The following is a 20,823-nucleotide window of genomic DNA, read 5'->3' on the forward strand; positions in this document are numbered from 1 at the left end:
AATTTGTGTTGATATTAATATATCAAGGTTCAGCAAGAATGTTTTGTGGCACTTTTCAGCTGTGGTCTTCTGGAAGGAACTGTTGTCAGTAACCAAGAAGGACCCTCTGCCCATGAGGGGTTTTGCGTTCTGTGTACATGACTTGTAGCTTGATTACTGTGATTACAAATTAACTTCAGTTGGAAACTTCTAGTATAGTTTTTTAATTAAGTCCAGATCTAATGTTACTGCTTCTCAGCAGATGTGGCAGGCAGCATTCAGCAAATCTGTTAAAAGTTCACTTTTTAATCAATGTAAATTGGAAGCAGTTGTATTTTTCAGTATCCTTCATGAGGAGGAAAACCAGCAAAGTTGACTGCAAGGGGTGGTCATCTGTACTGTTTCTAGTGTAATTACTTAGGTTAATTAATCGTCAAGGCTCTTCAGTGAAAATAAATTAAACCTATTAACTAGTATCTGCTCAGGGAAAGTGGTTGCACATGGTGAATACATTATCCTGGTTTTAGTAACTGTTGCCATTAGTATTTGCAGACGTTTGCTAAGGACAAGTAAATGGGACATGGTTTAAAATGTGTAGGATTTTGAGGTTTAAAACTGTTTCTTGCTTTACTTGAGACTGGCAAGAGATAAGTAAAATTTTGTTGTAATGCTAAAGTGCTGTCATTCTGAATTAGTGCTAAAGAGAATTGGAATCCTGAAGACACTCATCTTTTTTGCTAGATGCATTTGGAAATTATTTCTCTCTTAGTATTATCACCAACTGTAGGAAACTGGTTAGGATTTACAGTGATTCTTACTTTGAGTCTTTACCTGTGTAAACTCTGGCCTCTGGAGATCCACTGGTGGTGGTTCTTCACGCAGTGTTTGTTTTTTCTCTCTCCAGAGTTTTGCCTGCACTTGGTGCCTTATATTTTTTTTTCTCCTTTAGTTCTGTCATTGAATCTTGAAGAGAAATGAGGTTGCATCTACACTACTAAATAAAACATACCAGTAACCAGCATCCTGCAAGAGAGTTTTGGCATGCTTGGTCTCTTCAGCATTCCTTAAACATTGTTTGAGAAAGTGTAGTTGGTATGTACAGTCACAGTCTGTTACTGATGCCTGCACTTGGCCTTGTTTAGTTGTCTAGTAAAGATGTAGCCTGCTCAAAACTTGTGTCCTGAAATTAAGAGCAAATAGCACAGCTGTTGTCATGGTTGTTATGTCGATTTTGGAAGAAGTGTACCTTAGTGTTACAGTTGCTCTTTTCCCTTCCAATTTTTTTTCTTTACAACTTATTTTTAAATGAAAATGTTATGGGAATTGATAGGAATAAAAGCATTGTTGTGAAATTTTTTAGCTGTTCAATTCTGTAACTGCAAGAAAATAGGTTGACTTTACAAGCATTAAGGCTTATAGTTCCCTATAGAATTATGTTGTTGAAATAGTATGGAATTGCATACCATAGCATATCCTTTGCCTCTGTAGATCTGGCCTCAGATTGATAGCCTTCGTTTCCACCTGGAGTGAAGTACCAGAAACTCTCTAGTCTTTATACACCTATTTTTGTAAGCATGTTAATGTGACAAGCTCAGATGAATTTTGATAACCATCACAAGTGGTGACCAAGTAACTGTGGGCTGGAAAATATTTTATTACAAAAAATAAGCTGTATTTATCTTCAGTCAAAGCAACACATGAACCAAATATAAAGGCTTATTTATGTGCATGTTCAGCAACACCTTTGAAAGTATGCTGAAGTAATCTGTCTCTACATACTGAGGAACAGGTACTGTGTGGAACATATGCTAATATTTGGATCTCCACTGGACCTGTATGTTTGGTATGCATTGTCTGATTTTTATTAGCTTTTGATATTACAAGCACCATGAGCTTCTGATTTCTGAAACAGGTTTTTTTTTTTTCTTTTTTTCTTTTTGAGAATTTTGGAGGGCAGCTTGAACAAAAAAGGAAGAACCAAACAAGAACTGAAGTCAGGCTTCTCCTGTGAGAACAGGTTGAAGGAGCTGGGGCTGTTCAGCCTTGAAAAGAGAAGGCTCTGGGAGACCTGATAGTGGCCTTTCACAGTGTCTATAGGGGGGCTGTAAGAAGGAAGGGAACAGACTGTTCAGTAGAGTCTGTTGTGATAGGATGAGGGGAAACGATTTCAGACTAAAAGTGGGGAGATTCTGACTGGATGTAAAGAAAAAGGTTTTTACCGGAATAGTGAAGTACTGAAACTCTTGTAGTGTGATACATGGGAGGGGAAGAAAAATCCATGGGCGTTATTGTGTCTTTCTTTCTTGTATACCTCTGTAGTCTTCTGTGATGATTTTCTCTTAGTGTTTGTAAAAGGACTAGGAGAATGCTGAGTTACACAGAGAATTTTTCATGAGACAGAGGTCTGTAGATCTGCTCCTGCTTAAAGCTTTAACTCTTCCTGGCTCTGCAGAAAAAAGCTATTTTCTTATCAATCCTTCTTTCTCCTTACTTTCCTCCTTCTCTGTTATCTCTTACAAGCCATTATTCCTAGCTTGCAACACTGGTTAACCAAAGGATCTGTATTCAGATGGAAAGAAAAAGCCACTGTTCTCCACGACTGCATGTTTGAGACATCTTCACATCTGCATGCTTTGGAGAGGAGTCAGATTTATGGAGCAGCAACTCTTCTTCCTCATAAAATAGAGCTTTAGACTCAAGTTTTTTGGATGTTTTCATTCTACAGGGTAGGGTCATCTCTGAATAGCTGTGCTCTGGCAAATCAGGTCGTCCTCTCCATTCATAGGACCCATGAAGTGGGGAGTATTTGGAGCGGTTTCTATTAAATAATATATCTGTAATATTCAAATGTACTATAAATTTCTGAAGAGTAGTAAGAGAACAGTTGTATATTGCTTTGACTTGAAATTTGAAATCATTAACTGGCTGGAATGGACTAAGATGAAATACCTGTACATTTTGAAATAAATTTATTAGAGATAACTGATTTGTATTTGAGCTCCCTTCTCTTGCAGCTTCCCTACAAATAAGAATGATAATCTGGTAGTAACTTAGAAAAAAAAAATGCAATTTTAAATGATCATATTGGACAGAAATCCCTATTAAAAAAAAAAAAAAATCTTTGTGCTCCTGATAATTCATTACTACAAAAATACCTGTAAGTGTCTGTGTTATTAGGTGCTGAAGTGGTTGAGTGAATTTCCCTCAGATTGGAGCAGTTGGTTTCTGTGAGAGTGACTGCTTTTACTTCTGGCAGCATGAAAGGAAGATGGAAGTCTTTGCTGTTCTCAGGGCTGCCCATTGTGGTTCTTGCTTTCCTGCTAACAGCAGTTTAGGCATGTCTCCTTGTCATATGGCAGCAGCTTTCATGTCCTGCTCTTGGTTTATGCCATCGTGTCCTGCAAGCGACTGTTGTGGCAGCTTTCCTCACTGAGCACCCAACATGTTTCTGAGCCCTCCTGGCTCCCTGTTTTACCTGCTAATGACAACCAAATGGCTCTATGTGGCAGATTTAGAGGATTGATTTAATGACTGTTGCTGCTGCTTCTGGGAGTGTGTGGAGGGGGAAATGGGAGGAAAAGGGGAGAGGAAGGGGGGAGAGGTGGTGTGTCTGGACAGTGCACTACTTTATGGGAAAGCAGTTTCCAAAGCTCTGTTCTACCCCTGTGGGTTCTGAGATTTGATTACATTGTAGTATCTAAAGCAATGATGCTTGCTTTACAGAAGTTGCAAAAAAAGTAACACTTTGTTCTCTCTCTTAGCAGTTCCATAACTTTGCTGTTCAGAGGTTTATTGATAATAGCAATTTTAACTTTTACCTGATTTTGTTTGGTGGTTCTGGTGGTCTTGATTAGTTGCATCTCCAGCTAAAGCATCTCTAAGTTCCAGCAGATTTCCATATCCACATTTTCTATAATTTATCAGCAAGTAGTTTTCCTGAGAAGAGGCCAGGTGTAGCTCAAATAGTTGATGTAAAAGTGCTCTGCTTCTAGTACGACCTCCTCTACACCACCTTCATAAAGCCACTTGTTCCATATAGGAAGTCTTCTTGCTTCTTTCCAGTTTTCTTCGTGGTTTTTTTTCCATGTTGGTTTTTTTAATCTCAGTTAGAAGTACCAAATTTCTCATGGTCCTTTTATTTGGATCTCTTCAGACATAATGCAGCTAAATTATGCCGTATTCACTCCATTCCCTCTCCTTCTTTTTAAAATCCTTTTGATTTCCATAAATGACAGTAAAATTCCTTGATTCAAGTTGGAGAAGTAAAGGAAGAACAGATACATAAAATGTAAAAGAAAGAAAAAATTTGAAGTAATCATTGATCATATTCCACGAGGAGAGTTTCTTATCCCTTGTTTTCTGGTTTTCCCTCGCACATCCTGGGCATTTCAGAAGGTGCTGTTTCTCAGAGTTGGAGCTTTATGTTGAGTCCATAAATAGCACTGAACACCCAGCCCCTTTTTTGGTTATCCCTTGTTGGCATCAGTGGAGTTTTAGATTTAATCTTGTGCATTTTGAGGCTTGTAGTTAGCCGATGACTCAACTTGTAGTGGAGGTAGACTGCTTTCTTGCCTTCTCTCTTAAACTTTTAATCCAGTGGATATAAGTAGTCATCTGATGCTTAATGTGGCTGTATTCAAGCCTAGCTAAATTAAAAATACCCTGTCCTCACTTTCTGGGTCTTTGTTCTTTCTTGCAGCCTTCAGTGTTTTCTCTTGGTGTCTCACAGACCATAGAGTATCCATCACACTGAGGTCACTGCTTCTCAATTCCTTGTTGCTTCACAAACTACTAATATTATTCTTATGTAATGATCATCATTTTTAATGTCTGCCTGGAACAGAACAACATAAATGGTATAAAAATGACCAAAGTTTCGAGTTTCTAATATGCATGTCCAGATTCTTGCTTCTTTGTTTCAAAATGATTTTTTTTGCAAGATTTCTTCCTTCTTAGATATGTATTTGATATTAGTAATCACTTTTTTTGTTCTTGTAATAGTACATTTGTTTCTGCTTTGCTATACAAGGCTGAATTTTATTGTTCTGTTCATACTCTCTCTATAATGAGAACTGAGAATGCAAATTCTCTTATCACTTTCTAGGATAAAAAGTTTGCACTTGGCCTGCTTTGTTTTATTTTCACAACTGTTTCGAGGAAATCTCTGCCTTTCTGAAGTTCATTTATGAATTAACACTGGCAAAGGTTTTTCCATCCCTGTCAATTTCAATTCCAAAAATGATGCTAAAAAAATAATCCCCAAAAGTAGACAACAGTCAGCTTAGAAATGACTGTATTGTTCCATTCCAGTGCTGTATTTGAAATTTGCAGGAAGGTGTTTATTCAGTTTCAAAAAAAAGGTTGTTAAATTTCCAGTGTTGTTGTTTTCTTCCTTGTAATGAATTGTACTACTAGCAGTACTTTCTACAAATAAGATGCAAAAGACAACAGCAGCTGTCTCACCTGCTTACGAGGTGACCTAAGAGGTCTGACTTCCTTAGTGATGCCTGTAGAGCCCAAGAAGTTTAGAAGGCATGAATTCTGGAGATGTTCTTGAAATCAAGTCTTTCAAAGTAGGTTTAATTATTTGGTGATAATAAGGTGTGGTTCTCTTGCTCAATTAATTATATATGGTTGTCTTAAGACTAAACGTAGTGGTAATGCATGTGGTTTTGTCCTATTAGTGCGTTTTTTTTGTGACAGTGACAGTAGTTTTGCATTTAAAAAAGAAATAGTTCAAAACTGCAGTGGTTAAATTTCTTTCCCTTTCTTCTTCTACCTGAGTGTTGTCTTCAAAGATTTGGTATTTGCTTTCCTCAATAAGAGTTGCTTCAGTGATGTTAAGTAAAGGGATCAAAATGGTAATTTTCTTGATATGGAGGATCAGAATAAGTAGAAACTTGGATTTGATGCATGTGCGTAGGTGAAGCCTTGTTCCTGTCAAATATAAAGCTAGCATACATTTTCTGTTTGCCTAGGAGGAAAGGTGTACAAATGCTGACTGAAATTATTAAGGTGTTTAAATTACATCCAAGTTCTTTTGAGGCACAGTTGCTGGGTTCTAGTAGCAGGTTACTGGTTTTGTTATTTTGGAAAAAATGAACTAATAGTTTTTTACCGTACAGGATATGAGTAATAAGAAAAATTAAATTTTTGGAAACATTTTGCAGGTTCCAGCTCTGCAGTTGGGGACTCTATATAAACCTTTGGAGCCAGCTGTTCACTGCTATATTCTTTCAATCATTTGGAGGTGTTGATTTTAAAAGAATGAGTTGCTGTTCCTAAAGTCTACAAACTGAAAATATTTCATAGCAGGCCTGTGAACTTAACATGGATTGGTTATATTGGTGTCTATGCATGGCAGATAATAAGGACCAATGCATGTTTTCATTCAAAAACAGTGAAGAAAACTGTTTTCTTTAATGGTATGCCAGATTCATCCAAATATTTCAGCAAGTCTGTATTACGGTTTGTCAGCAAACTGGATACAACCAAAGTGTATTTAAAAATCATTTAATTAGGGCAGATTCATTTTCATTCCATGCCACTACATAGCAAGACTTGCTTGTTCATATTTCCTTAAATTTATTCTGGAATTTGTCCAAGTTTAGCTTTAATGAGTAGTCTATCCCGCTAGTTACATTAGGATTTATTTTTCCCTGGAGAAGAGGGTTAGAAATGGTAGTTTTTTAACCTGTTCAGTTAAATGAACACATGTCCAGAACTGCATCTTAACTCTTGAGTGTAAAGATTTGAGAAATGGTTATTTCTATTGTTACAATTTTACAGTGCACTTTAAGTAGTGGCTTTAGAATCCAACTGTGTGTCATAACTGTTTTAATATGGTAATGAGTTTTGATAAGAAGTTGCGTTCAGTTGCTTAATACAAATTTAATGATAGAGTATTGAAATGCTGGTTTGGTTTACTGAAAAAAAATCGTAGTTGTATTTTCACTCATTGCTTGAATATATCTCTTGAGTCATAAACTATGGTTAAGTATAGCTCAGTACCTTATTAATGATGTATTTTCTGTATTAACAGGTGCAGTTTGGTAGCAGACTTGTATGTTAAGTTATTTTAAATGCATTATTTGTGTTTCAAAACTATCATAATAAATCCTGAATTATAAATGCACTTTCATCACTAGCCAGGTCTAGTTAAAATTTCCTTTAAGTAACATTTGCTGCACACATGGTACAATACATTTCCCCTCCCCACACCTTTATGGCCTTTATTTTTTCTATAAAAAAGGATTTATTTTCTTCAGCTTCCTATTCCTCCCAAGTTTTCTGAAAAGAAACAGTGCACTTCATTCCTCTGGGATTGTTAAAGTACAAAAAGCTTAGAATTTTGCATATTGTTTAAAAGAAATTTCATACACTGTAGTTATCCTTAAGGGAATATTTTATGTGAAACTTCTATATTTCATATAGCTCAGTACAGTAGCTATTAAATGAATGGTCAGACTTCTAAAGTAAGACTGTTCCACTGTTGCATTGTACGCTGCTATTGTCATAGGTCTCTGAAGCCCGTGAGTTCAGTAATACTTGTCTAGTTGTGTTTGTCCTGAATTTTGTTGAACGAGTTTTTCTGTCGTTTTCATTCCCAATTTTCCACTGGGAACCCATCTTCTGGAATCTTCAGACATTTTTTTTTTTTTTTTTTTTTTTTTTTTGAGTTAATTGTAGCTCCGGATAAGGATATTCAGAAATGAAAGGGAAAAATAGAAAATATAGCCTAACGACGGTTAAACTGCACTTCTGCAATAAGAATAATAATACAGGCTTACAGTAAATGGCTTCTTAAAAGGAGTGTAAGATTTTGCTTAAATTGATGTCACCATACATTACATTTCTTTTCATGTTTGCAAAAGCTTTGCTAAAAGACGTCTCGTTTTTATGGGAATAAATTTTACTTAGAAGTAGAATTACATGAGCAGCAAAATCTTTTGCTATTAATGGGGAATTTTCAAATTATTTTTTCATTTTCTGTGTATACAGTGTTTTGTTCTGCAGGGAAGGATTTTCCTAAGTGCAAAATCATCTTATGTACTTCTTTCTGCATTCATGCCTTCATGCATGCACACTTTTTATGCTTGAATTGCAACAATAAAGAACAACAAAAACGAACTCACCTGTACAAAAGTAAACTTAGGTTCTAACTTCAACCAGCATTAGAAAAGGCCACAGTGTTGCAAGATAACAGTGTGTTCTTCATGGCACCCAGAGCTTTTCTTCTAGTGACTGAAAAGCTATAGTACATTTATACTGGGGGTTATGCATGTATCTGAGCAGCTGAAGTGGGTGGCGTTTTTTGACCAGTTATGTTCTATGGAGGCTGATCTCAGTGTTTCAGAGTACGTTATGTTGTAAATTTCCGTCGGCTGCCTGGATCAAAGTGGTTCTTCTTAGGTTTTTTATAATTATTTTTTAAACCAGACAGCATCTTTCCATATTGACCTGACTTGTTTTATTTTCAGCTTTTGTCTCTTATTTTTTTTTTAATGGCTTTCTTGCTTTCAAATATATTTGGATGCATTTTTTTCTCAGATGGCCAAATGTGGTATTTGTACCTTTTAGGAGAAAAACTTTTTGGGAGTCTGCACCTCTGCATCCTGTGCTTAAGTGTGTTTGAACTTCACACTTAAGCACAGGATGAGCTTCAGGAGTTCTGTATGAATATTGCATACTCCTTTGATGTACTGTGCTGCACGTAGAGCAGTAATCACAGACAGCATGTGATCTGCTTGGGTTCTCTAGGAAAATCCTTAGGGCTATCAAATTAAGAGGCAGATATAAAATATGAGAGTTCTAAATTTCAAAGACTGATGGTTCATTTCATACAGTTTTACCAAACTTTTTTTCTTTCTAAATGAAATTCTTAATACCACACACATCTGACTTCTCCCATACAATCACAAAAGATTTTTTTCATCCATGATTTTTTCTGGAAATGGCACTTGAAGCTGACAGCACAGCCATCTTCGGCTTCAAATGGGTTGTAATTCAGAGGCAGTTCTGCTGCTGTGCTTTTTCCTTCTTTTTTTCCTCAATAATTTGTAGATAGCACAGTTCGTAAGGCTAAAAAACTGTAATGAATAATGATTACTTTCTCATGGCTTTTAATGTTCAGAATGTTTGTTTCATTCAAAAGATTGAAAGAAATATAGCAGTGAACAGCTGGCTCCAAAGGTTTGTATAGAGTCCCAGAGTTTCCTTCACTTGGTGAAGTGTCACTCTCCTGACTGGGGGTAGAATGTGCAAGGAAATCTCTATTGCCAGAATTTTTAGCCCTTAAGTCTGCTAGAGATTCTAGAGTTAGAGCATAAGGAACAATATTTTAACTAGCCTGCTTCTGAGTTCAGTCTCTAATTACTAGTGACTGCCTACTATCTTTTGCCACTGAAGGAAAAAAAAGACAGAAAACATAGCCATATATTCTGCTATTAATAGCCATTTTGTTAGGTATGAGACCTGGAGAGATTCTGGGTCTTCTGGTTGCTCTGCTTGTAAGCAGGTCCTACCTGCCAAAAAAAACCCCAATTTTACATATTTCCCAGTTCTAAAAGTATTTTACACAAATGCTTGTGAGTTGCATTGTCAGTCTGATTAGCATGGGCTTAAAATCTGTAATTATGTGATGCATTGAGGACATCTTGGAGGGCTGAAAGATTAGATGGCAAATGTGAATTCATAAGGAACATTAAGACTAATGTGAAAAAAACACCAAAAACAAACAGATCACAATCACATCATCACTGTTCTCCTAGTGTGTTTTTCCTACTTTCAATGTTTAGTGTCTAAATTACTTAGTTGATGGTGGAGATAAACACAGAACCCAAGGATGGCTGAGGCTGGCAGGGCCCTCTGTGCCATCAGGCCCACCCCTGCTCCAGCAGTGACAGCCAGAGAATGGGGCCCAGGCCCATGGCCAGGCGGCTTCTGAATCCCTAAGGAGGAGATCCCAAAGCCTCTGGGCAACCTGTGCCAGTGCTCCGGCACTGCACAGCACAGCAGTGCTGCCTGGTGCTCAGAGGGAGCCCCTGTGCTTCAGTTGGTACCCATTGCCCCTTTTCTTGGCACTGGGCACCACTGGAAGAAGCCTGGCTGAGCCCTCTTGGCAAGTTCCTGTCAGGTATATGTGGACACTGATGAGGTCCCCTGAACTCCCTCTTCTCCATGTTGAGGTAGCCCAGCTCTCTCGGCCTTTCTTCTTATGAGATGTTTCAGTACCTTAAATTATATCTAATGTACTTTTAAGAGCTCTAAAAAGTACTCCCAGAATATTTAAAAGGAGACTTCTAAAATACAGATAGGTACAGATAAGCTCATCTGTGTGTCAGTGTATTATATTTTGGGGACACTAGAGAAAATAATGCTCAACTCGAAAGAGTAGATCTCAGTGTAGGAGCAGGAGGTTATTAGAACAAAGATAATAGCTTTGTAAATGTGCTTCAGGAAAGGGTCCCAGAGTGGAAGTGAAGAACCATTGTAATTTGTGAATGTAGGAAATCTGTTGCATAATTTCAGGTAATAATATAAGTATTAGGAAGAAAAGGTAATTTACTTCTCTATAGTTATTGAAGAGCCCTCCTATTGGTACTGGACAATGCTGTCACAGAAGAATTTATTTCCAAACAGTGTGTCCTTTACCTTGACCTGCTCTCCAAGTGCTCTGAAGCCCCCCACTAAATTATAAATTTAAAAGGATTAAAAAATATTAGTACCTATTTAGAGACCTTTAGCGAGCCAAGTATGTCAGCCAAATATGGAATATGGAGGTAAATACAGAACATGTGGATTTTTGTTTTGTACTTAATTGTATGATTATTGTCTATATGGGTTTTTGTATCACAAGAAATATTTCATTTTGTTTACTGATTCACAGTAAGTTTTCAAATAAACTTTTTTTCCAATAAAGTTTTGAACAGATTTTTTTAGTAGTTGCATGATTTTGAGTACCTTTTATTTTGCTGATGTGCTTTTATTTCAGTATGTTAAAACCAAGAGTTAACTGGATAAAAATAGGAGTTCGATAGGAGTCCTATTTTGAGTGAATTTCAGTATAAGTAGAATAAGCTCTTTCAGGGTGGAATTTTAATGGGAACAAGACTTCTTTACAGTTTTAATTGCTCATAGTCTGCTATTCTATAATTCAGCTTTTGGATTGCTCTGCATCAAACTAATGATTTTTTTTTTCTCTCACTATTTTAAACAGGACCAAGCGAGCTCATGTCCCACTAACAGAATGCATATTTGAACTTCCAAATTTGACAGTTCAAGCAACTAGAGCTCAAACTCTTCTGCTTCAAACTATTTATCAGAGCTGGTGTCATCCTGTTGGAAATGTCAGTTCTGTGGTGGTAAATGAAGCTTTACTGAATGAAGTTTTCCAGTCTTCAGGTAAATATGTGATATTTTTGGTTAAGTATAGTAGATTAATACCTTGATTATGGTGTGGAGAACTGTTAGCAAATGTGCATGCAACTATATCCTTTAAATCCAGGTTTTTACGTAAAGTAGTTAACAGACAGAATGTTTTTTTGTGTTTAATGAGTATTTATAGCTTATGCTTAGAATCCAGGATGTAAGCTAAGCCACTGAGCTTCACTCCTTGGCACCAAATTCTGGATACATTTAATTTTCCCATACACAATAATTTTTCCATAATTCCCTCATCAAAAACATCCACCCTTTCTACCTTATATGGTATAATGTTGTAACTTAAGATCATTCTGAGGTGAAGCTGTTGGATAAAGTAAAAAATACTGGATTATTAAGGGCTTTATTAATCAATGGTGAATAGAAGTTGATCTTTTTTAAAGGTCTGCATATGTTTTTCATCTAGTTCCACAAATAAAAGGTTTCTGTTGTGAAACAGCTGAAGACATACAAGTCTCACAGGTGATGATGTACATAATTTGCTACCTGTCATTTTTCTGGAAAACATCCGGGGATTTCAGGAAGAAATTATCCATGCAAAATAACTCCTTATTGATAAAATGCCGAGACTATCACCTGCATACATTGTCTATGCGTAACTGTTTTAATGATTCTGGGTCTGCATTAGCTAGCTCATGAATAAACTGGGACTTCTTCAGATGACTGCATTTGGCATTTTGCTAGTTGTGGTCACTGTAGTATTAATATTTTCTCAATGTATTGAATATTGGCATATACTTCTCTCTTCTCACTTGTTTCCCTGAGTGAATTTATTTGTTATGGCTAAAGGTAGGAAAACAGAAGATTTGCTTTTCCTGTCCTTCTTTCTCTTGTCCTGTGTGCAAAGCTAATTCATTAATGTTGGTGTATTAATTTAAATACTGTTTTTTAAGACGTTATCCAAGATTATTTGCTGGTACTAGAAGTAAAGGATTTAAAATGGAGCCAGGAGGATACTAATAAAGAGATTGAGTTTCATCTTTGAAAACTGGGAAGGGCTCTTGTATTTAAATGTCACTACTGGTACAATGTTGCCCAAATCTTGGGGGGAAAAAAGGTGAGAGTGGGTCCAATGAGAGTGGTAAAAGAATGTGAAGCCTTTCTAGAGAAATCCTTGTGATTTGGCAGTCTGGCATTCCAGGACAGTGCCTTTTTCAGCATCTGCATGTTGACATTAAGTCATTTGTTGAATTCCTTGTTTGTTCATGTCCTGGTTTTATGACTTTTGGTTATCGGTATTCCACATCATAACATCGTGTAGTGCACTGGGAGTTGAAGAGTTAATGCTCCAGTTCCGGGCCCCTGTCCGGAAGAGAAGAAGAACTACATACCCCAGAGGACTTTGCGTTCAGAGAGGAGATACAACCCCTGGCAAGGTCACAAGACCTTCCCTTCTTTCCTCCAGCTCTCCTCCATGCTTCTCAAACCCGATTGCGTGTATTACCTCAGTGTTATGGTGAGGCCTTTCCACCTTTCAGACATCTCTCTCATTATATGTGATTTATTAGCTTCGATTCTAATTATATTGTATTATAGTGTGTTATCTTGCATTCCGATACCATATTTAGTAAATTAGTTTGTTTCTCCTCAGATCGTTGCCCCTGTTTTTAATTATTTGAGGTCACCTGTTTTGCTTTTCTGGAGGTGCAGATCTGCGGATCCCTCCGCCCCGCTAGTCACGGAACCGAGCCGAACCAGCCCGTAAACCATTGATAGCTCAGGATAGAATATAATGTAGAATTAGAATTGTGAAGAAATTCTTAGATGAAAATTGTAAAATTTTTTTAGATTTTTAATGGAGGACATCTGACAGATTTTCTTGCTATCTGTAGGGACAGTTTGTTTCTAAAATGTCATTTTGTCTTTTAGAATTGTTTCTGATACCATCAAGGTTTTAATAGAGTTAAGAGTCAACTCTTGCATTTGATATTGAACTGTGCTCCAGCTGTCTTGATTTCTTATATTTAAAGAAAAGGAACTCCAAAGATGAAAACTGTGTGTGAAAATCTTAATTTTCAGTTAAGGTGTATGAATTGCCCAATCCTTCTGAATTCAGCCCTTAAGAATTCTGTAATAATCTGACTACAAAGTATGATAGGTCTCTGAGATTATTCTTGGTCATTCAGCTTTTTCTGTGCACAATTTTACTGCTACATGGGTGTCAGACAGTTTGCTTTTGTCACATCTATCAAAGACTTGTTTGAATGTCTTTCTTGATATGTATAGGTTTTGTCAAGAAGACACTGATGTTCATGTATATGTTCTGTTTTAATTCACGGAGTTGAATAGCATGTGGCATCCTTTAATTCATTACGTGTCTTCCTAAAAATGCAGGAACAGTATTAAGAGATTTTGACCAGTTTACTGGGAGGACCACATCATAAAGGTCATCCACAAGATAATGTATATATAAAATTTTAAATATATATTAATTACATATATTACTGTGTAAACATACTTCAAATAATTTAGATCCTTTGGAATCTTCATCATTTCCAACTTTGGAGAATGTGTTAAGAGAGTGATTCAGATATAGTAAATCATGACTGGAGGCAGAATGGTAGATTAGACTACACAGTTATGGTGGTTTTTCTTTCTCAGTTAAATCTACATTGATCTGTTGTAAAAATAACTGTAGTATTTTTATTTGTGCAACTCTTGGAATAACTGTGAATAAGAACTTTTATTAAGATATGTTTAATTTTTTCTACTTTCTGAAAAGTCTCATTGATTCTTTTCATTCCTTGTTTCCGTGTAGTCACCAAAGGATGAGATTGTGAGGTTTTACTTTCAAGTACCATTACTTCTGAATGTAGTAGGTTTAAAATCTGCACTCCAGATGGATATGAAAATGCATCATATGATCAATTAGGTGGCCTTAGGGTTTGCAGTTTTACAGTAACTTGTTCTATCATTTAATATGGTTCCCGCTCTTCAGTTTGGAGAGCTGTAATACGACCACTCTATTCTGCAAATTCATTTACTAGAAATCTGGAGCACAAATTTTAAGTACTTAAAGTGAACGAACAGTATGCTATACTTGTTTTGATCTCCTTTTATTGTGGCTTAGTGCTTGTCCTACTAAGTTATATGCTTCTATAGTTCTAATTCACATTAAGTAGATGAAGAGAGTTTTGAATTCAAAGATATGAAATGATTTCTCTCTGCTATTTGGCCTTAATCTTTGTCTTATTTCATCCTGTAAGTCTACAACATTTTGTTGGAATGCATTTGGATAAAATTTAAGATCATACTTTGTAAATCGTGCTTATACCTAGAGGCGGATTGCACATACTTTAATGGTAGCATCTATGTGTGTGTAAGTATCTACAATTATGTCTGGAACTTGATTTTTTTTGTTGTTGGGTTTTTTGATAACTTGGAAAGTAGCATAGCAAAAAAGAATTTATTGGGATATTTTTAAAATATTAAAAAAGGCACAGCTATTAATCATTGATACTGATATACTAACATTGACCTTAGCTTCTCCTACACAAAACAGCAGCTGATGAATTTTTAACTTATTTCCTATTTGTACGGTAGTTAAAGCCTTTGACTAGGCATTCAGGCTTTCTGTAGTGTCCAGTTACTCATCACAGTTCCTCTTCTCATTTCTATATAACATCCGTAACCTTATAGTGATTTATTATTTTTCTCAGCATTCTAATCTTAAAATTGATGTTAAATAAGCTAACTGATTTTTATTTCTCTATGTCCTCCTTTGAGAGGTAAGATTTAGGCTTTGTGTCGTTTTCAGTCATCAGAAATCCATCTCAAGGATAACTGATATTTCCTTTTGTGGTGAGGCTGAACCTGCAGTGAGCACCTGGTTTGGTGGCTCCCAGTTTTAGAGGGGCTACAAAGAAATTGGAGAGTGTTGGAGGGCTGTTGAGACCTACATCTGGGTCTTTACATGTATTTCTCTTGAAAGTAGTTGAAGGAACAAAGTTTGGATAGTGTGCTGGAGAGGAGGCTAAGGCAGAATTTCACAGCAGTGTGCAAATGTTTGACGGACAGTTTCAAAGATGATGTACACAAACTTTTATTGATAATGCCAGGTGATAGAGTACATGTGCATGTGCATATGGCTACCCATACAGATCATGAGCACTTAGGAGCACTCATGCAGACAGCACCAATGGCCTCATCCCCTTTCTGTGTGGAAAAGAAGGTGACCTATTAGTGAGAAAGTATTTGTATATGTATGTACAAGGTGGATACCTCCATCAACAACTCACAGAAACTGTCTGCCAAGTGACTGTTCTGGGATCATAGTCTTCTCAGTTGCAGATACATGGGCATGTGAGCCCTGGAGACTGCTCTAATGCTGCTTCTTTTTCAGGAGCCTTTGACTTGTTTCCACCTGCTGTTTTTTGCCCCTGGGCTCCTCCTGGCTTGTGCAGATGGGCTTTTAATGGACTGATGGCTCCTGTGGTGGGCCTAGGAGTAGCTGGGTGGTGGATTGTTTGGGATCTCCTTTCTGCCACTGTTGGTTTGAGCATCTTTGTCAGTGTGATGATGAGCTTCTGTCACGTCTTAATGTCTCACAGAGATGACCTTTTCATCAATGGTATTAACTGTTTTCTATCTGTTCACAATTCATTTCTCAGCCATGCACAGTAGCAGAAACATACTTGAAGTTAATGGCTTTCCATTCTTGTGATGTTATGGATCAGTTAATTTTTAAATAAGGCTTACACAAAATATAAGTATCTTTGCTCTGCTTTCTTTTATAGCTTTTTCTTATTTCTTCCTTGGCTTTTTCTGATTTTGTTTCAGTGTATTAGTAGTATATTAATTTTTTTCCTGCAGGAAAATTGGGAATCTTCACTTTCTTCTATTTCCCAAGGGTTCTCTTTCTTGGACTTCGTTGCTTTAATTCCACTGCTACAAGAATCGTAATCTCCGTGTTTCATGATCTGTGTTGCCCAAATTATATTCTGCCTTTACATTTTCCAACTTCAAAAAGCCATCCATTAGTTTCAGTCATAAGGAGTAGGACAAGTAGCTTTGTCTATCTTGAGGTTCATATTCCCCTGTTAAAAGTAAATAAAAAGAAAAAGCAACCAGACATGACCTTACTCTCAAAAAGAAGGGACATATTTAGTTTGTTGTCTTATTTTTAATGATCCAGAGACTACCAGCAAGCCTGCCTTATCATCTGGGCAACCGAATTTTACTCCTTGATGTGCAGTACACCACCTTGCTTTTTTATCCTTCATGAGCAGACTGTGCCTTCCAAGAGAAATGTTTTAGGTGTGTTTTATCCTCCCAATCTGATCTACGAATTTTGAAGATATGAGACTTTGTATTTTTTCTTTTATATTTCCTTTGTTTCTTTCACATAGCTAGTCTCAAATGTCTGCCATTTGTTTACGTACTTTTTTTGTGACTGCTTATGTCTGTATTTAATACTTGTGTTGATTGAAGAGTTAATGTATAAAACCAGTAAAAGTCAAAGAATTCTAAAATTAATAGACGAGTATAGATGCATGAGTTGTAGGAGGAGGCAAATATATCAAAGAAGAGCATATGTCTGTTGGCTTTTTGACATGCTCTTGAGAGCCTCAGACATGCTTTGGAGGCACGCTCTGGGAATCTGTCTGCTGGGATAACTGCTGAAAGATACTTTGGATGCAACTTCAAAAGTTATGTCTGCACTGTCTATTCCCAGAAACACAGAAGACAGGAGTTAAAGCTAGTATATGGTGTTTGGTGCTGTGGTTACTTCAGAAATATTTTTTGGCTTCACAACTTCCTCCGAAGTAGCTTAGGCGGAAGGTGATGTAGTGATTTGGAACAAATTCTCAAACTCTTCAGTATACTATTCTTCATGCGAGTAGATTCAAAGAATACAATAAGAGAGAAGTTTTTGCAGGTGAATGCTCTTATCACCCCCACCTTTCTACCTGCCCCAGTTTTCCAGAAACAATCAGGAGAAAAACATTTTCTTGAAGTATTTTGGAGCTGTTGGTTGTTAGATATTATGCCTTCATCAGATAGACTTTTGAATTCAGAGTTCATCAGTTTCTTCTGATTAACTTGTCCAAAGGAGAGGAGGCTGAAAAAATGAGTTTTGAAGTCTCAAAAGCAAGCTGTGTGTGTTTTGGTTTCTTACATTAATAAGGCTTGTTATCTTAAAACTACCACTGAAAGGACACAGACCGTACACTGACTGAGCTCAGAATGTGTAGGGAATAAATTAATACAAGTACTTAAAGAAAGGTGTGTGTTTTTTATGTTAGTAATTATTTTAATGCCACCCTGAGTGTAAATGTTGTGCCATACCTACCTTGAAACAATTTAATTCTGCAGTAGGCAGATTTATAATTACAACTGACTTGGAATGTATGGATATCACTAACCATTTAATGGAATTTTGAAAGCAATGAATTTTTGTCTTTAATTTGGACATAACTCATTGGGGATTAGTTTATTTTGTTTACCCAAGCTATTTTTATAATTCTTTCTCTATGTAAACAGAGTAGAATGTTTATGTGGTAGTTCCATAGCATGTTAGTTATTGTACTTGCACATGGCTTGAGGAACATCCCTATTTTCCATTTTGTCCACTATATATGTGAAAAGAAACATGAATCTGAAATACTTTGTGCTTTCTATGCTTTTTACAAGTGGATATATTAATGATGCTAATAAGTTTTTTTTACTATTATAATTTTTTTTTACAAGAATGATTATACAAAATACAACAACTTTGGTAAATATCACAATCTTTTAGAAGTTGAGCATAATTAATCCTTCGGAGTAATTTCATTGTGTGTTTTCTCATTTGTTAGTAGGTGTACCCAAAGCACTCAATTTCTAACCATTTCAGCCTGCCAAAAAAACATATACAGAGTCACACATGGCTTTAGTTTACTCTGGAAAACTGGAACTTGCTACCACTTTTTCCTTGTCCTGTTCAGGTAGTTCATTATTTTGTTGACAGTTCGGTTCCATTAATCTGGTATTTTTGGGAAAATTACTTGCAGACCTTACATTTCTCTATTGAAGGTGATCAAATAGGCATTTGAATCCCTCATGTAAATGATGTCTTAAAGTTAAAATAAAATCTACTTTCCAGAAAGTAACTGTAAAACTATTTTATGCAAGATTTCATGTGGGATACCTTAATGGTTGAATAATAAATTTTACCTCATAAAAATGAAATTCAATAATACAGTAGCTTTCTCAGCGCAGTAGCATCTGGTTGAATCTCATGAGAGCCAATATTTTCCAACTCATTAGGATCATGTCGTTCTGTATGTCGTCAACATTGACTTAGCCAAGCTACCTTTACTTACATAACCGCCAAACTATTAAATAGGTCTCTTGTGGAGTGAAGTCAAATATTCCTCTTATTTTGCTTTTGCCTTGGAAGAAGAGAAGAAAATGTACGTACTGTAACATTTAAACATCTGGTCTAAACCACATCAGGGTAACACTGAGGAAAGTAACAGGATTCAGTATTCTTCCCAGGTGTACATATAAAAAGGGGTTGCGGAGCTGCTGCATAGTTCTTTTAACCACTTAGGAAAAAGACTGAAATAAGTGACTTGCTTTTCTAATACCCCCTGATTTTAAAACTGCATTTTTCCTCTTACCCCCACTCCCTCACCACCAAACCCCAAAACCCAACAAAAGCCTAGAATAAAACCTAATATAGGCTGTTAAGCTCTAATTGCTTCCTTGCAACGTGCTGGCATTTAATCTTAGTTTGTTCCACATAATGTGATCGGTTTGGGCACTCGTTTTGTGGACTGTATGTCTTCAACCTTCTGTTTAAAATGAAAGAGTGCCTTCTCTTAAGTAATAGCTTGAGTGTGGCATGACACAACTGTAGGAAATGTGCACAGTATAAACTGTTTACTGTCTTGCATGGGTGATTGTACCTGCCTGTCTTTATCCTTCATGTAGGCTTATGCTTGCAGTATGTTATTAGTATTAATTTTATACATTTTACATTGCTATGAAAGTCTGGAGATTATCTGCACTAATTTCAGATATATATACAGTGTGGATAACCAAACCAAGCACAATTCTTTATCTTAACACATAGAACGTGATACAATTATACACAACCTTTTCTTTCCTCTTACAGTAGATGTTTTCAGTAACGTTCTTAAGTCTTGAACTGACTTAACCTGAAAATGGGGTAGATGGGACATGACATCACTGCAGTATGTAATCAGTGCTCATTAGCGTATCTTCTTAATAAAAAACCTGCTTGAAATAAAGTTTCTGTAGTGGCCTGAGAACTAACATATGAAGCAAGCACATAGATGTATAATTATAATTACATTTTGAGTTTTTCTTATGTAATTTGTGTGCACTTCTTTGCTACAAAAATAAAAACCCATGGCATTCTGATTTGAAATTGCATATTGATATGAATACTGAGGGCAGTCATGCCTAACTTTTATCTGTAATGCTGTGCTGAAGAATCTAACATAAAAATCCACTTGAGACTTTTGAAATGTCTGTTGTGGTGAAAGTGAACATATGCAAAATGTCAATAGCACAGTCAAGGAGGAAAAATATCAATAAGTTGTGAAAGGAATGAATACATACATAAAATCTATATGCATGTAAACATATATAAACTTTCTAAATTGAATTATGTTTCTGAATTCTGGTAGAGCATTGTGTTTTTTTGGAATTAACAGCAAATTCTTGCTGGGTATGTTGGTGGGCTACCAAAAACAAGACACCTAAGCCTAGAGCTATAAATAGTGCCCTTCCATTAGAGTCTGTAGTTTATTTGCACAAATAGTAATTGAAGCTGTAACAGAGAGCACCTGTTTTGTTTGCTCAGCTGTTAACTTTGTTATTTCATGTTTTATTAAGAAAGGTGTGTTTGGACAGCAGGGATGCAAGGCTGCTTTTTTTGCCTTGTTCTAGCTGCTGTGTACATCAGGTGAATAACTCTCCCCTACAAGGAGTGTGAGGTGGTTTCCTTTATAAGAGCAATTTAACGTGCTGAAAAAAATCCTGCAGCATGGCTTGTTAGAAGAAGAATGAGAAGGGTGTAATAGCTCACGAATCTGCTGCATAATAGGAACTGGAAAATTTCTGAGAAGAGCACAGAGCAAATGCATGCCACTTCAGAGTTAACAGGAGGAAGGATTCTTTTTGAAGGAGGACCCAAAGAAGTTGGTGTCAAATTTACGGTCAGCTAGGAAGCCATGAGTGACTGTTACTGAATGAAGGAGAATGATGCAGTGGTATTTTTTGTTGCCCACCTTTTAGGAAGAGGGTGACCTGACTCCTATGACAATTGGCAGTGATTAGCACTGCTTCTCTGAAACGCAAAAGCAATTTTCTTTTCCCCTGGGGAAAAAAAAAAAACAACAAACATAAATCAGAAAATTGAGGTCACAAGGGACATTATGAAGTTGTTTG

The 20,823-nt window shown here is 36.4% G+C and overlaps 1 protein-coding gene across 7 annotated transcripts in view; it reads left to right on the forward strand.

Moving 5' to 3' along the window:
- VPS13B (vacuolar protein sorting 13 homolog B) overlaps nucleotides 1–20,823 on the forward strand; it is a 411,590-nt gene that overhangs the window by 74,105 nt on the left and 316,662 nt on the right. For 6 of the 7 annotated variants that reach the window (XM_040695919.2, XM_040695916.2, XM_040695918.2 and 3 more), the window contains exon 17: nucleotides 11,198–11,382. In XM_040695919.2, coding sequence (XP_040551853.1) covers nucleotides 11,198–11,382 — 185 coding nt within the window. Of the gene's footprint in view, nucleotides 1–11,197; nucleotides 11,383–11,827; nucleotides 12,523–20,823 lie in introns of those variants that run through there. The other variant, XM_046937952.1, reaches the window with a different exon arrangement.

The sequence above is a fragment of the Gallus gallus genome, chromosome 2 (genome assembly GCF_016699485.2).
Source record: "Gallus gallus isolate bGalGal1 chromosome 2, bGalGal1.mat.broiler.GRCg7b, whole genome shotgun sequence".
NCBI lineage: Eukaryota > Metazoa > Chordata > Aves > Galliformes > Phasianidae > Gallus > Gallus gallus.